The sequence below is a fragment of the Panthera pardus genome, unplaced genomic scaffold, assembly GCF_024362965.1.
Source record: "Panthera pardus isolate Hobbes unplaced genomic scaffold, ASM2436296v1 HiC_scaffold_17, whole genome shotgun sequence".
In the NCBI taxonomy this organism is placed as follows: Eukaryota; Metazoa; Chordata; class Mammalia; order Carnivora; family Felidae; genus Panthera; species Panthera pardus.
In genome coordinates, this window is record NW_026526732.1 from 15,115,500 (window position 1) to 15,129,499 (window position 14,000).

The 14,000-nt window shown below is 42.0% G+C and overlaps 1 protein-coding gene across 19 annotated transcripts in view; it reads left to right on the forward strand.

The window, feature by feature from the left end:
- Positions 1–14,000, forward strand: part of SYNE1 (spectrin repeat containing nuclear envelope protein 1) — a 476,190-nt gene that overhangs the window by 447,147 nt on the left and 15,043 nt on the right. For 15 of the 19 annotated variants that reach the window (XR_008422842.1, XM_053904367.1, XM_053904354.1 and 12 more), the window contains 7 exons: positions 1,171–1,239; positions 2,871–3,013; positions 4,864–4,990; positions 6,091–6,302; positions 8,883–9,083; positions 10,390–10,518; positions 12,837–13,049. Coding sequence is in view for 18 of the 19 variants with exons in the window: in XM_053904367.1 (XP_053760342.1) it covers positions 1,171–1,239; positions 2,871–3,013; positions 4,864–4,990; positions 6,091–6,302; positions 8,883–9,083; positions 10,390–10,518; positions 12,837–13,049 (1,094 nt within the window). In the remaining variant the exon portion in view is untranslated. The remainder of the gene's footprint in view (positions 1–1,170; positions 1,240–2,870; positions 3,014–4,863; positions 4,991–6,090; positions 6,303–8,882; positions 9,084–10,389; positions 10,519–12,836; positions 13,050–14,000) is intronic. The other 4 variants (XM_053904360.1, XM_053904361.1, XM_053904362.1 and 1 more) reach the window with 1 other exon arrangement.

Here is a 14,000-nt window from a genome sequence, read left to right on the forward strand (position 1 = left end):
GGCAGTGAGAAAGGGGGAGGTGATGGGTCAGCTGTGCACACCCTGAATCCGGGATACTGTAGAATATACAAATGGAATCCCCAGCAGTAGATGCATAGGTCTGAAGTTCTAGAAGTGGAAATGCAGATTAGGTGGCCATCCACATATAAATGGTGATTGTCCCTGAAGGAATGGAGGAAATCACCCAGGAAGAGTGCATAAAGCAAAAGAAGAAAGACAGAACCCCAAGAAACACACAGAGGGAAGGGAAGGACAGAGAAAGAGGGACATGGTAAGGAAAGTAAAAATAGAATAAATAATCAGAGGCCAGTTCATAGCAGTTGTAAATGCATTTCACGCATTTTCCAAAAGGCTGTCTCTGCTTGACTCTGATGGTTCACATTTGGATTCCCAAGGGTATGATCCTGTCTGAAAAGAAAATGATTTCCCTCGTTTCTATTTCGTCTTTACAGTATAGCCTACTAGGCATTTCTCATCTACAGCAGTGTGGTCTAGTACGTAGCCACCAGCCACATGTGACGATCAAGCCCTGAAATGTGACCGTGCAAAATTGGGATTTGCTGTGTCAAATGTACTTACAGGAATCCATAAATTTCAAAGACGTGGCACAGAGAAAGAATGTAAAATATTAGTAATATTTATGTTGATTACATGTTACATAATTCAGATACACTGGTTTAGTAAAGTAAAGCCTTAAAATTATTTTCATCTGTTTCTTGTTACTTTTTTTAATGTGGTTCTTTAAATGAACCTTTAAAATTACATACATGGGCTCGCTCTATTTCTATGGGACAGCGCTGCTCTAGAATCTGACCATCTCAGTTGAAATCCCAGTTCTGCCGATTATCAGCCACTGAAACTTGGATAAGTAACTTAATTCCTCTGGACCTCAGCTTTCTTATCAATAAAAGGGGAATGAGACTTCCATGCTCCCTGTAGGGGTTTCTTCGAAAATAAACGAATGCTCAGAACAGTGCTTGGCTCATAAAACATTCTTAATGTGAGCTCTTATGGTTTATTTCAGGAAGCCTTTGGTGAACATGCTCACATGCCTCTGTATATTCGAGAGCTGTCCGTCTAGAATGACTAACTTCCTTTTTTTTCCCCAGGAGAGTTATTTTCCTGCCACCAGGAATCTAGCTGTCAACTTAGACTGTGCTCTTTTTGCAGATGTAATGATCCCTGAAAGTCCTGAGGCCTATGTAAAACTCACAGAAAGTGCAATCAGAAATACCTCTGGTAGGCAAGCCTCCCTCTGAGCCTAAGCCAGCCTCCCTCCCTCACCTGTAACAAGCCTCCTCTCTGAGCACATCTGCTGAACCTCTCACAGCTCTGTGGCACCAGCATGTTAAGGGACCACCTTCTTCTCTTACTGCTGCAGTAGAAGCAAACAGACAAAAAAAACCCCAGATATCCTGTGGCTCAACACCAAGAATAAGATTTCAGTAATCAAGTTTCAGTAAAATAACTTTTCAGTTTGTTCAATGAGAATGAGTCTCATTAGGTATAGACCTATGATGCCCATGAACAGCAGAACATCGAGTTGGAAGTACTCAGCCTCCGTGCCCCATGCCCTGCTTAACTGTAGCAGTTCAGTTGGTGACTTCCAGGGCTTGTAGACTCACGTCTGCCTCGGCAGTCGGGGCTCAGGGCTCCTGTCCCAAGTCCACCACCTGCGTATGTGGTCTCAGGCCTGCCGTTCATCCTCCTGATCTCAAGGGCCACGTAGAAGACAAGGGGCGAGACCAGATGTTTGGCTCTAAACACAAATTATAATTGAGTTTAATAAGTCTTAACCTTGTACAATAAAGGAAAATGGAACCAGTTTTGGTTAATGTTGCGCTAGACAAACTATGGTTCGGGGTAAGCGATTTCGAGGAAGGTGGAGAGAATAGGGTTCAGGCACAATGATATGATATGGAATTGCAGACTTATTAGTTTACACTTACGTGTTTGAAGAAAAGCTAAAGGACAGAAGGCAAAGTAGCATTACCCAAACAGTGACTTCCTGCATGACTCCCAGTGAGAGACCTCTTCCAGGTGTATTTAGAAGACCTTTTTTTCAAAAAACAAATTAATAAAGCTTACTAATACATGTTCTGCTTTCACCCTGTGTTAGCTTCACTGTGACAATCAATGTTCTCGTTCAGTCCAAAAATTATAATACACACACACACACACACACACACACTAACTTTTCAAAAAGGTGTTACATTGAAAGGCAATGAGCCAGGAGTTCCAGACTATGACTAAGAGCATGCTTAGATACAAGTGCTAAAATCTCAGCTTTCTCCTGGTTTTGCTTTGAGGTTTAAACAAAAGCAAGCCAGTGGTAGTTTGGTATCTCCACGCATCTCTAACCTGAGTTGGTCTTTTCCTGGTTAACGTAAAGTCCTGCTTTAAATGAACGGTGCAGCCATCTGGGACTGTCTTCTACTGAGCACCGTCTTCTACTGAGATGCAGAAAGAAAACAGGATTGTATCTTTTCCTGTGTGTTAAGTGCCTGCAGAGAGAGCACGAGAGATCGTTGTCTCCTGGTTTTGGAGGAGCAAAAGGTTTTTAGGAGAGGCTTGCCACAGCTACAGCATATAGATTTCCAGGGAACCAGCTGGAAGAGGAGCAGACACACGGGCTGCTAGAACCCAGTGCAGAGTCCTTTTGCAGCATCTGGTCGGCTGGGACTCTGTAGCCAAGTGCATTCATTGATTGGTCTGGTCACTTGAACTTCTAACTCACCAACACGTTAGTACTAAATTTGCTTGGTAATTATCCACACTTACGCCATTTCTATACCACCTTAGCTGAAGTAATTTCTCAGGCTTCTCAATGAATGTCAGGGGTGTAAAGATTCTTGTGCTTCACACTGCAGGAGCCCCCAGTGCCTTAGAGTCACAGATCCGACAACTAGACAAAGCCTTGGATGAGAGCCGTTTTCAGATGCAGCAAACTGAAAACATCATCCGCAGCAAAACCCCCACCGGACCAGAGCTAGACTCCAGCTACAGAGGCTATGTGAGTACCCTGACCCTTGCGATCCCAACAAGTACCTGGAAATGACAGTTGTGTGACAAAGAACGGTCCGTCTGTGGCGCAGGGCTTTCTGAGCTCTCTAAGCACCATGCCACCCTTGAACTCACGGGCTTGGGGGTACAAAACGAAGCCCCGCTGTGTTACCTTTTGAGTAAAACTGGTCTGTTCTCAGACCCACTGAACTACTACAATGACCAGCCTGTTCCTTTACCCGCAGACCTCAGTGAGATCCATTTAACTGAAAGCAACAAAATGCTTTGGCTCCCAAAAGTGATTGGCATTTTTCCAAATTCAGCTAATACTTTTTGGGCCAAGGTTACCCTTGGAGCAGCAGATTTAGCTAATAGATTACTAACACGGAGATTTTATTTAGTTCTTCTCTGGGGTTTATTGATTCACTTACTGGCCTTGGGAATGTTTTTTATCCTCCGTTGTCAGTATGCTCATTTTGGAGAAAACAAATCTGACTAACAAGAAGGATTTGGGGAAAGGATGGCAACAGATTGTATATATTACTAAGTTCTGTTCTCCAAGTTCCCACCTAGTAAAGTATATATTAACTTTATTTGCTCTGCTCAACTTACCAACCAACTTTTTCCCAGACAACTACCCATTTTCCTGTATACACTTGAGCAAGAGAATGTAAACGTAAGTCTCTTCCATGGCTTATTCCATCTTTTCACACCCAAAAGATTGCCAAGTAAAAGGAAAGAAAAATTAATTTCCCTAAGTCTTGAAAACTCAACTTTTTGAAACCGAGGAAGAAAACTGGTCCTGTATTTTTGGTGATATTAATGTCTTCACAATTATAGAAGAGTAATCAATCCTGAGTTTAATTCCTGTCCAGTTTGTCCTGTTAAACCTGTTTCTATTATGGTGGAACCTCTTTTTTTTTAAATAAGGTTTTGGGGAGCCTGGGTGAGGCTGTCAATTAAGTGGCCAACTCTTGATCACGGCTCAGGTCATGATCTCACGGTTTGTGAGTTCGAGCCCCACATCAGGCTCTGCGTTGATGGCAAGGAGCCTGCTTGGATTCTGTCTCTCCTTGTCTCTGCCCCTCACCCACTTGTGCTCTCTATCCAAATAAACTTTAAAAAACATTTTTTTAAATATAATATGTTTTCATGGTGACCATGCTGACATCACTAAGATTATACTCAACCTCAATCAAAAATAGTCCAAGTAAGCAAGGTGATTTGTTAAAGGCTTTGAAACGTGACCTTATGGTTGGTATAGGAGGAGTGCTTTGAATACTGTGCATGACATTAAATGTGGAGTTACCCTTTGATGTTAGAGTTGACTCCCTTAACACCTATTAAACATTGCTTCAGTTTTCTTATGAACAGCTGGCTTTAATAGTACTTTCTGCTTTTAAGTATTTTAATTATTTAATGCAAAAAAATGTTCCTTTGAGATTTGTGGTAACATTATTGTTCCCACATTTCAATTTAAGAAAGAAGAAGCAACTTGCCAAAAATTATACATTGTGTTGCCAGCTGAGAGCTCCGAGTTTTAAATCCCAGATTGCTTTTTCGTCTGTTTTGATTCAGAAATTTGAAAGAGATTTTGAGGGATTCTCATGCAAAAGGAAGTATGCAAACTGTATCTTCAAGGCATTGCCTTGTGTGTATATGACTATGTCCTATGTTTAAGGAGCATGTTTTTGAACTTGACTTTTTTTTTTTTAAGCAGATTTTTTTTTCCCCACACACAACAGTGAAACACAACCACTGTCCTTTTTAAGGAACTAGAAAGATATTTTCCCTAGAAGTTCTTGCCGTCGTGGGAATCTGAGAATTCCGTGACGGGGCCTGTTTGCTTTGTCTTAACAGATGAAACTACTGGGTGAGTGCAGCGGCAGCATAGACTCCGTGAGGAGACTGGAACACAAACTGAAGGAGGAAGAAGAGAACTTTCCAGGCTTTGTTAACCTGAACAGTACGGAAATCCAAACAGCTGGTGAGTGAGTGGTGCTCAGTTGAAGAAAATGAAATAAAAGAACCTGAAGCATCTGTGTTACACTGTGCTGATCTCATTCCACACTGTTCTGTCTAGAGAACTTTCCTCCGTGTTACCGTGATCTCCTGACAGGATAGAGGGGTCAACAGAATCACAGTGTTTTCTTCCACATGACATTTATTTTATTTTATTGTTTTGTTTATTTTTATTCCTGAGACAGTGAGAGAGAGAGAGAGAGAGAGAGCGAGCAGGGGAGGGGCAGAGAGAGGGAGACAGAGGATCCTAAGCGGACTCTGTGCTGACAGCAGAGAGCCTCATGCCGGGCTCGAACTCATGAACCATGAGATCATGGCCTGAGACAAAGTTAGATGCTTAACTGACTGAGCCACCCAGGCACCCCACACGTCCCATTTATTTTAATGCTCTGTCCCTAACATCTCGTCTGCCATTTTTTATGTATGCTCTCCCAGTTCTCCTGCAGAAAGAAACCAACTGAATGTTATCTTTGTGCACATTACCACTTATTACTTCCTAAAACTCTTTATGGTATTAAATCCTATGTAGTTTTTTTTTACCACATTACGGTTAAAAATGCAGATGGGGGCGCCTGGGTGGCTCAGTTGGTTAAGCTTCTGACTTCAGCTCAGGTCATGATCTCACAGTCCGTGAGTTCAAGCCCCATGTCAGGCTTTGTGCTGATGGCTCAGAGCCTGGAGCCTGCTTTGGATTCTGTGTCTCCTTCTCTCTCTGCCCCTCCCCTGCTCATGCTCTGTCTCTCTCTGTCTCAAAAATAAATAAAAATATTTAAAAAATTTTTAAAAAATGCAGATAGGATAAACACAGCCACTATACTGGGGTTTTTTTGTTTTTATTTTTTATTTTTTTATTTTTTGTTTTTTGGGTTTTTTTTTTTGTTTTGTGTTTTTGTTTTTGTTTTTTTGCTTTTTTTTTACAGCTGACAACAACAGAAGTCCCTGTGAAAATTACTTTTCTTTCTGTTGCTGTTTAAAGTTAGCCACCAGTGTATGTTTAAAGCATTTCCCACACATTCTGCCCGGAGAAAGACAGCTCCCTATCCTGTGTGTGTCGTGTCCCGCCAGGTGTGATCGACCGATGGGAACTCATCCAGGCGCAGGCCCTGAGCAAGGAGCTGAGGATGAAGCAGAACCTCCAGAAGTGGCAGCAGTTCAACTCTGACCTGAACAACATCTGGACGTGGCTGGGGGAGACGGAGGAGGAGCTGGAGCGGCTGCAGCACCTGGAGCTCAGCACCGACATCCAGGCGATCGAGCTCCAAATCAAAAAGCTCAAGGTAGCTGCCCTTGGCCTCTCCCAGCGCGGCCAGCCAGAAAGCTGCCACGTGGGACGCCGGGTCCGATGAAGCCACTAGCTCTGGCTGGCCTGCTGTCACCTAGCAGCAGGGGAGCTGTGAACAGAAATGAGCAGGGATGCTCTCCTCTCCCCCAGCATCCCAAGTCAGTATTTATAGAGACGGTTTGGAAGGGCAGAGAGATGCACCACGTTGCAGAACTAGCCCCCCCCCCCCCCCATAAATAACCATGTATGATCTAATGACTTGGTTCCTAAGAGATGACCAATTAAAAGTTCACGAAACATCCAGGTACCTCTGGGACCTATTTAACCTCTTTCAAAGGAAATACGGAAACGACTAGGTTCCTGCAGGTCTATCTCTAGAGCTAGAATGGTTTCCTCTCCAAGATCATATCTTTGTGAGTTTGCAGAGACCTATTGAAATTGTTCGGCATTCTGGAATCAGCAGAACATCTGAAACAGATTATAGTGATGGCAGAAGGAATTTTCAGTGTAACGAATAAAACAAAACGAAACCATGGGAGTAATTACAGTAAGACACCTGGCACGGGCATTTGATTTTGGCCTGGACGGGTGCAGTGCCCACGGTAATGTTCTTTAGCTCTGTCTCTAGGTCTTAATGGTCCTCCTTAGCAGAGCTCTTGAAATGCATTAATATGTGGGGACTTTTGCAAGAATACTGTGGATTGAGAGCTTAGTTTCGTTTTAATAGCTCCTTCAGTCCTTTCGTTTTGTTTGGAGAACTTCAAGATGTGCTCTTCCTTAGAATGGAGTTACCCAGGCTCTCTAGGCTCAACGATTAAGCGTGCTGCCTTTGTGTCTCACTGGTTTCATGGACGTTATTTCTTTCGGGGCGACGTTTTTGTGGCTTATTTCGGTTGCTGTTTGGTTTAAGTTGTCAAACAGAAAAGTTTGTTGTTCAAATGTCTTCATATAGAACAGCTGCTGCACTAGCCCCATCAGTTTCCGGATGAAGCATCAGATGGGAGCTGTGATTTACATTATCTGGATTATAAAATGCATTTTTCTCTAGAGGACTTAAATTATTTTAGTTCCTCTCTGGGAAAGTGTAAGGCAGTGTGCACTATGACCAAACTCCTTAAAAAGTTGATGAAGCAAATGTTGGCCAGAGTCGGAGACCTGAGTGAGATTAGGGTGGAGAAGTGAGACCTTGAAAGTCAGCTTGTGTGATAAGAAAGAGCCACCCTCTGCCTTCCCAGTCCTTCCTATCTGTTTACTGAGGATGAATCCGTGGAATAACCAAGTATCTTTCCACAATATCTCTTGATCTTATAATATCTCTGTGGCTGAATCTATATTACTGCATTTTAAAAATCTATTGAAAAATAAAGTTAAGACAAGCTGGAGACATAACAGAAATGTTGAGGACTTCTAAGAAAATGTAGCTGGCGTAGATGTGATTTGCTGACCCTAACTAGTCTGAGGATGTTTAAACAGTACCCAGATACTGAATTATTAATGCATAATCATGTGCTGCATGAGTTCTTAGAATAGTTGTAGATTTGTGGGAAATGCGTAAAGCAAAAGCCAGTTGCCTAGTTTTCTGTGATCTCAACGTTTTTTATTTATTTTTTGGGACAGAGAGAGACAGAGCATGAACGGGGGAGGAGCAGAGAGAGAGGGAGACACAGAATCAGAAACAGGCTCCAGGCTCCGAGCCATCAGCCCAGAGCCTGACGCGGGGCTCGAACTCACGGACCGCGAGATCGTGACCTGGCTGAAGTCGGACGCTTAACCGACTGCGCCACCCAGGCGCCCCTCTGTGATCTCGAACTAAATTGGTTAGCTGTGGAAATACCCAGTCCATTCTCTTTGCCATCACAGGAATGTGGCTTGTGACATAGGCAGGGTTCTCACCCTGTGGGCCACTATCTGTGCCTTTCGAGTCACAACAGCTGGAGGCTAGGGCCTGAGAATCTGCTTTCTTAGCAAGTTTCCTATTTTATCCTTCTGCACACAACTGTGACTACCACTGGTCTAGTGAAATGGGATTCTCACGCTAGAATATTCCCTGCTGTTGAACTCCTGTGATGTGAGTCGAGTTAATCATTCCCCTTAGTTCACTGCACAGGGTCATTGATGCTTCCTGCAAAGTTACTCTTCATTTTGCTTATTTTACCTTTTTCCTCCGCTGTTTTTTAATCTCCATTCCCGAAACCTATGGCAACCATTCGTAAATACTTCGCGAGTATTCTTACTAAATTCTTGGTTCATTTATGCATGAAAAACATGGATTTGTGTGTGTGCACATGCATTTTAAATCACATGAATGCTAGTTTACAACACACATTGTTCTGTTTCTGACTCTTTCACTCTACCCCGTATTTTAAGATACACTCAAGTTGTCGAAAGGACATCTAATCCATTTCCTCTGTCGTCCTCAGTGATGTGCACCACTCTATCCTATCTAGCTATTGTGTTAAGGCCGGTTTTAATTAATGGATCTCTTAATTTGAGTGAAGCATTTCCTGAGGACTTAAAATAAGTTTTACTTGTTTTTATTGCCATATTCTTTGCTTGTTCTCCTTTCTCTTTTTAGGAGCTCCAGAAGGCTGTGGACCACCGCAAAGCCATCATCCTCTCCATCAACCTGTGCAGCCCCGAGTTCACCCAGACTGGCAGTGAGAAAAGCCAGGATCTGCAAGATCGCCTGTCCCAGATGAACGGACGCTGGGACCGCGTGTGCTCGTTGCTGGACGAGTGGCGGGGCCTGCTCCAGGATGCACTGATGCAGTGTCAGGTTCGTGGGGCTTTGGGCGGATTATGCTCCAGAGTCCGTCATTTCCAGCGTGGCTGAGTCTGTGATTTGATTTATCAAGGTCACTTACAGGGATGCAATTACTTCCCAAAGTCACGATTCGAATAAGAGAACTTTGTGCCCAAACTATTCATTATACTGGAGAATTCGTACATCTGAATAGGAGTTCAAGCAGCTGGACCCCATCTTTTACCCAGCTAACGAGATTATTCCCACAAGTTTATCTCATCCCCAACTCATTCATTCATTCATTCATTCATTCAACAGATATTTACTGAGCACATCGGCAGACATTTCCTGAACGTGAAAGTGAGCATTACAAATATTTACTTACCCCTTCTGCCACAATTATTTGATGAGTTCCCACTCTGTGACAGATATTGTGCAGAGCGGTCAGGATACAGCACTGTCTCTACTTTTGTTGGAGAAGACAAACAATAAAAATGCAAATAAATGCTTAATCAAGATGCTTACAGGTGTGGGTGATAAGAGTAACTGAGAAAAGCCACTTTGGGAAAGAGGTAAGGAAATGTCTGAGTCTTGGAGCTGACACAGAAGGGATATTGCCATGAAAGAGACAGAGCCAATGGGATGTCCCAGAAGCAGGAAAGGGCTTAGTGTCTTTGAGGTCAGAAAAGAGGCCAGTGTGATCAAAATGTAGTCAGAGAGGCAGGGAGTGATAAGAAAGATTAGGGACATGGTCAGCAGCCAGATCATGCAGGACCTTGTAGGTCCTGGCCAGGAGTATTTTGCATTCTGAGCACAACATAAGCCTTCTTTCCAGGTTTGTATGTGCCCCAAGAAAACCTTGAAAGCAGGTACCCAAGCTGTTGTTTCCCCCTGCTCCCCTGCCTAGTCCAGTGCCGTCCACACAGAAGATCTTCAGTAACTATACATTGAATAAATGAATGAACAAATGGATGAATGAGGGATATAAGGGACTGGATCAAGGCCTTACAAGAGGGGGAGGTTTGAATACAGAGAAGAGAGGGGAACAGAGCTGCTTCCTTCCAAACTGTGCAGTAACCCTAGAAATTGAGTATTTGATGCCAGTTTTTCCTTATGTCTAAATCTCCCTCACATAATAGACTAGATGCTTTTGGTGAGAATGTGAACTTAGATCATTACAACAGTGCCAGTGCCTTCCTCAGAAAGGAGTCGTGTGTAAGATCTTAAATCCAATGTGCCTTTGCCAGTGGTAGCAATTGTTAAGAATGGAAATTTAAGCTGCGAGGGAAAGAACAATATATTAAGATGGTTTTATACTCCATGTTTTCCCCCCCCATAGGATTTCCATGAAATGAGTCATGGTTTGCTTCTTATGCTGGAGAACATCGACAGAAGGAAAAATGAAATTGTTCCTATTGATTCTAACCAGGATGCAGAGACACTTCAGGACCATCACAAGCAGCTTATGGTAAGATATGTGGCCTCCTGCAGCCTCTGGTTATTTTTAGCAGCGATCCATGTCATTTACAGAAAAAGAATGTAGGTGATTATATATAATACACATATATAAATATATAAAATATATATAATATATATGCATAACATATATGTTATGCATATATATGTATATTTACCCTTTGCATACCAGTCTCCAACTTCCTCTTTTTTATTCATCATGGTTTCCAATTTACATGAGGCAAACATGCCCATAGGAGATGACATCCACCGTCTTTAGAATCTGCCTCTAGAGTCATTGCTCAATTGCAAATTGGTGCAGCCGCTCTGGAAAGCAGTGTGGAGGTTCCTCAGAAAATTAAAAATAGACCTACCCTATGACCCAGCAATAGCACTGCTAGGAATTCACCCAAGGGATACAGGAGTACTGATGCATAGGGGCACTTGTACCCCAATGTTTATAGCAGCACTCTCAACAATAGCCAAATTATGGAAAGAGCCTAAATGTCCATCAACTGATGAATGGATAAAGAAATTGTGGTTTATATACACAATGGAATACTACGTGGCAATGAGAAAGAATGAAATATGGCCTTTTGTAGCAACATGGATGGAACTGGAGAGTGTGATGCTAAGTGAAATAAGCCATACAGAGAAAGACAGATACCATATGGTTTCACTCTTATGTGGATCCTGAGAAGCTTAACAGAAACCCATGGGGGAGGGGAAGGAAAAAAAAAAAAAGAGGTTAGAGTGGGAGAGAGCCAAAGCATAAGAGACTGTTAAAAACTGAGAACAAACTGAGGGTTGATGGGGGGGGTGGGAGGGAGGGGAGGGTGGGTGATGGGTATTGAGGAGGGCACCTTTTGGGATGAGCACTGGGTGTTGTATGGAAACCAATTTGACAATAAATTTCATATACTGGAAAAAATAAAAAATAAATAAAAAAATAAAGTCATTGCTCAATTGCAGAGATCTTAGAAGTTCTTCATCTTAGTAGATTGTTTTTATTAAAAGAGATCTTTGGCAAGTTATACTTATTTTTAATTTAAACTGTATTTGTTACATCCACGTATGAAGTAAAAGTATATTGGGTGGCTTAAATTTTATTTTTATGGACATTGAAACTATTAAAATAGAAAAAGATGCTTAAGACTTCTTAGAGGAAATTAAGGGTACCAGATTTAACAGTATCCTTGTCACCAAGTTTTGTGAAAACTAAGACAAGGGAAATATTAAAAGTTATTTTCATTACCTGACAAAAAGAAACCATACCAGTTCTCAAGGAGAAAGGAACTTATTCTAGCACTGAATTCAAAAGGAAATTTGCAGAATCTCTATGTAGATTCTTATACAAAGGACTTTGGACAATATAATGCAAGTGTACTTAAGGGACTTTATAGAAGACAAAGAAGTATATTTAAGTTCCATTAGGAGAAAATGATTTGCATTTCGTAGCTTTCTGTATTTTTAAAATGTTATTTCTGAACATTTAGTACTCACTAACCTAACCAACAGAATTGGTAGCTTTCAATTTAGTACCGCAAATGTCTTAGAAACCAAGAGGAAATAGCTATGCAGTGGCATTTTTACTGACTTTTGACCTGAGACATTAGTTGTAAATGATGAATTACTCATATTTCCTTTAAAAAAAAAAAACCCTGAACAAATCCAGAGTATACTTAGACATGTGTATAAAATATTACATTACTAAAAATATTTGTGGGGCACCTGGGTGGCTGGGTTGGTTAAGCGTCCGGCTCTTGGTTTTGGCTCAGGTCATGATCTCACAGTTAATGAATTCAAGCCCCGCATTGGGCTCTCTGTCTCTGCTTGGGACTCTCTCTCTCTCTTCTCTCTGGCCCTCCCCTGCTCTCTTTCTCTCTCTCTCAAAATAAATAAACTGAAAAAAATTTTTTTTAATATTTGCTATATTTATATGTTAATATTTCACTGTTTAAAAGAATATCTTATGTCTCATTTGCATGATACTTTCTATTTTAGGCATTTTCACATTTATTCACCAAGTTGAACCTTCCAATATACTTACTGTGGACCAGGCAGGAAATGGTATTATCATTTTACCGAATGGGAACACTTGAGATTGGAAAGGTTCAGGGGCCTTATAGACTGTTTTTGGCAGAGGCAGGGTTAGAACCTAGACCCCTTATTCCCGAATCCATGGGCTGCTTCATTCTTCCTCGTGTAAGCACAGCATTCAGATACTCAGGTATAATTGTCCACTAGGTTAAACTGATATCATCCCGCCCTTTGGGAATTTCCCCCACTTACCAGAAATTCTTCGTAAAATATTTCTTATCGTATGCATAGCAAATAAGGCATGAGCTATTGGAATCCCAACTCAAAGTGGCCTCACTGCAAGACATGTCTTGCCAACTACTGGTGAATGCTGAAGGCACAGACTGTTTAGAAGCCAAAGAAAAAGTCCATGTGATTGGAAATCGGCTCAAACTTCTCTTGAAGGAGGTCAGCCGACACATCAAGGAGCTGGAGAAGTTATTAGACATGTCAAGCAGTCAGCAGGTAAGCTCTAAGCAGGCATCATCGTGTAGCGTTTCTTACCAAAGAAGCATCATCTTCATCCATTTTTAGAAGGACTTTGAACGTGGTACTTGTCGGAATAGAGTGCCCACTCTCAATCACTGCTCTTACAAGTCCTGTGTCAAAATGAAAGAAAGCGACTCAAACTTTTGTGATAGGACACTGCTTTTGATTCTGTTACATCAAAAAGACCTCTTGTGATTGTTACTGCTAACCCTTCACCATCACTATTGTGGCATTGTATTTCACCTTGTTGGTTTAAGAATGCACTTGTTTTCAGTAACACAGCTGTGGCAGATCATAACCAGTCATCGCATGCGAGTTTTGTGTTTGAACCGTAGAAGGCATGAATTCTCCTGACAGCAGTTAACTCATGGAAAATGTCCTCTGCTCATTTACCTTTTATATATATTTTTTTCTTAAATCTACTACCTCGTGGTAGTATTATGGGTTTTGAGAAATTCATATGTAGATCCAGAGAGGCTGGGTAAGACTTCAGACATTCAACTCTGAGATCCTGTTACGAACACACAGTCACCCTGCCCTTGTCTAAGCATGCAAAAGCACATGCTACTCTGAATAACAGAGGAGTGCTAGAAATACTACAAAAGCGGGCTCCCGGATGAGTATCTTTTGCTTCTAACTCAAATGAATTGCTTTCTCTCTGGCCTGAGAGGCCCCTAGCTGAAAGACAAGATTCCTTCCCCTCCTTCACTTCCACTCGTCCACATCCACGCGGCTGAGAAACAGTAAAGCTACAAGCAACATAGTAGTAGCAAAACTATACCTATATTTTCCAGCCAGACCAACTTTACAACCAGGAAAGCCTAATCCCCTAGAAGATTAGGTTCTGTTCTTGTAGTTGTCTGATTCTGTTTTCCCCAAGGAGTGGTTTGGTTTTTGTGGAGGGTGGGTGGGGACGGGCTGGGAAAT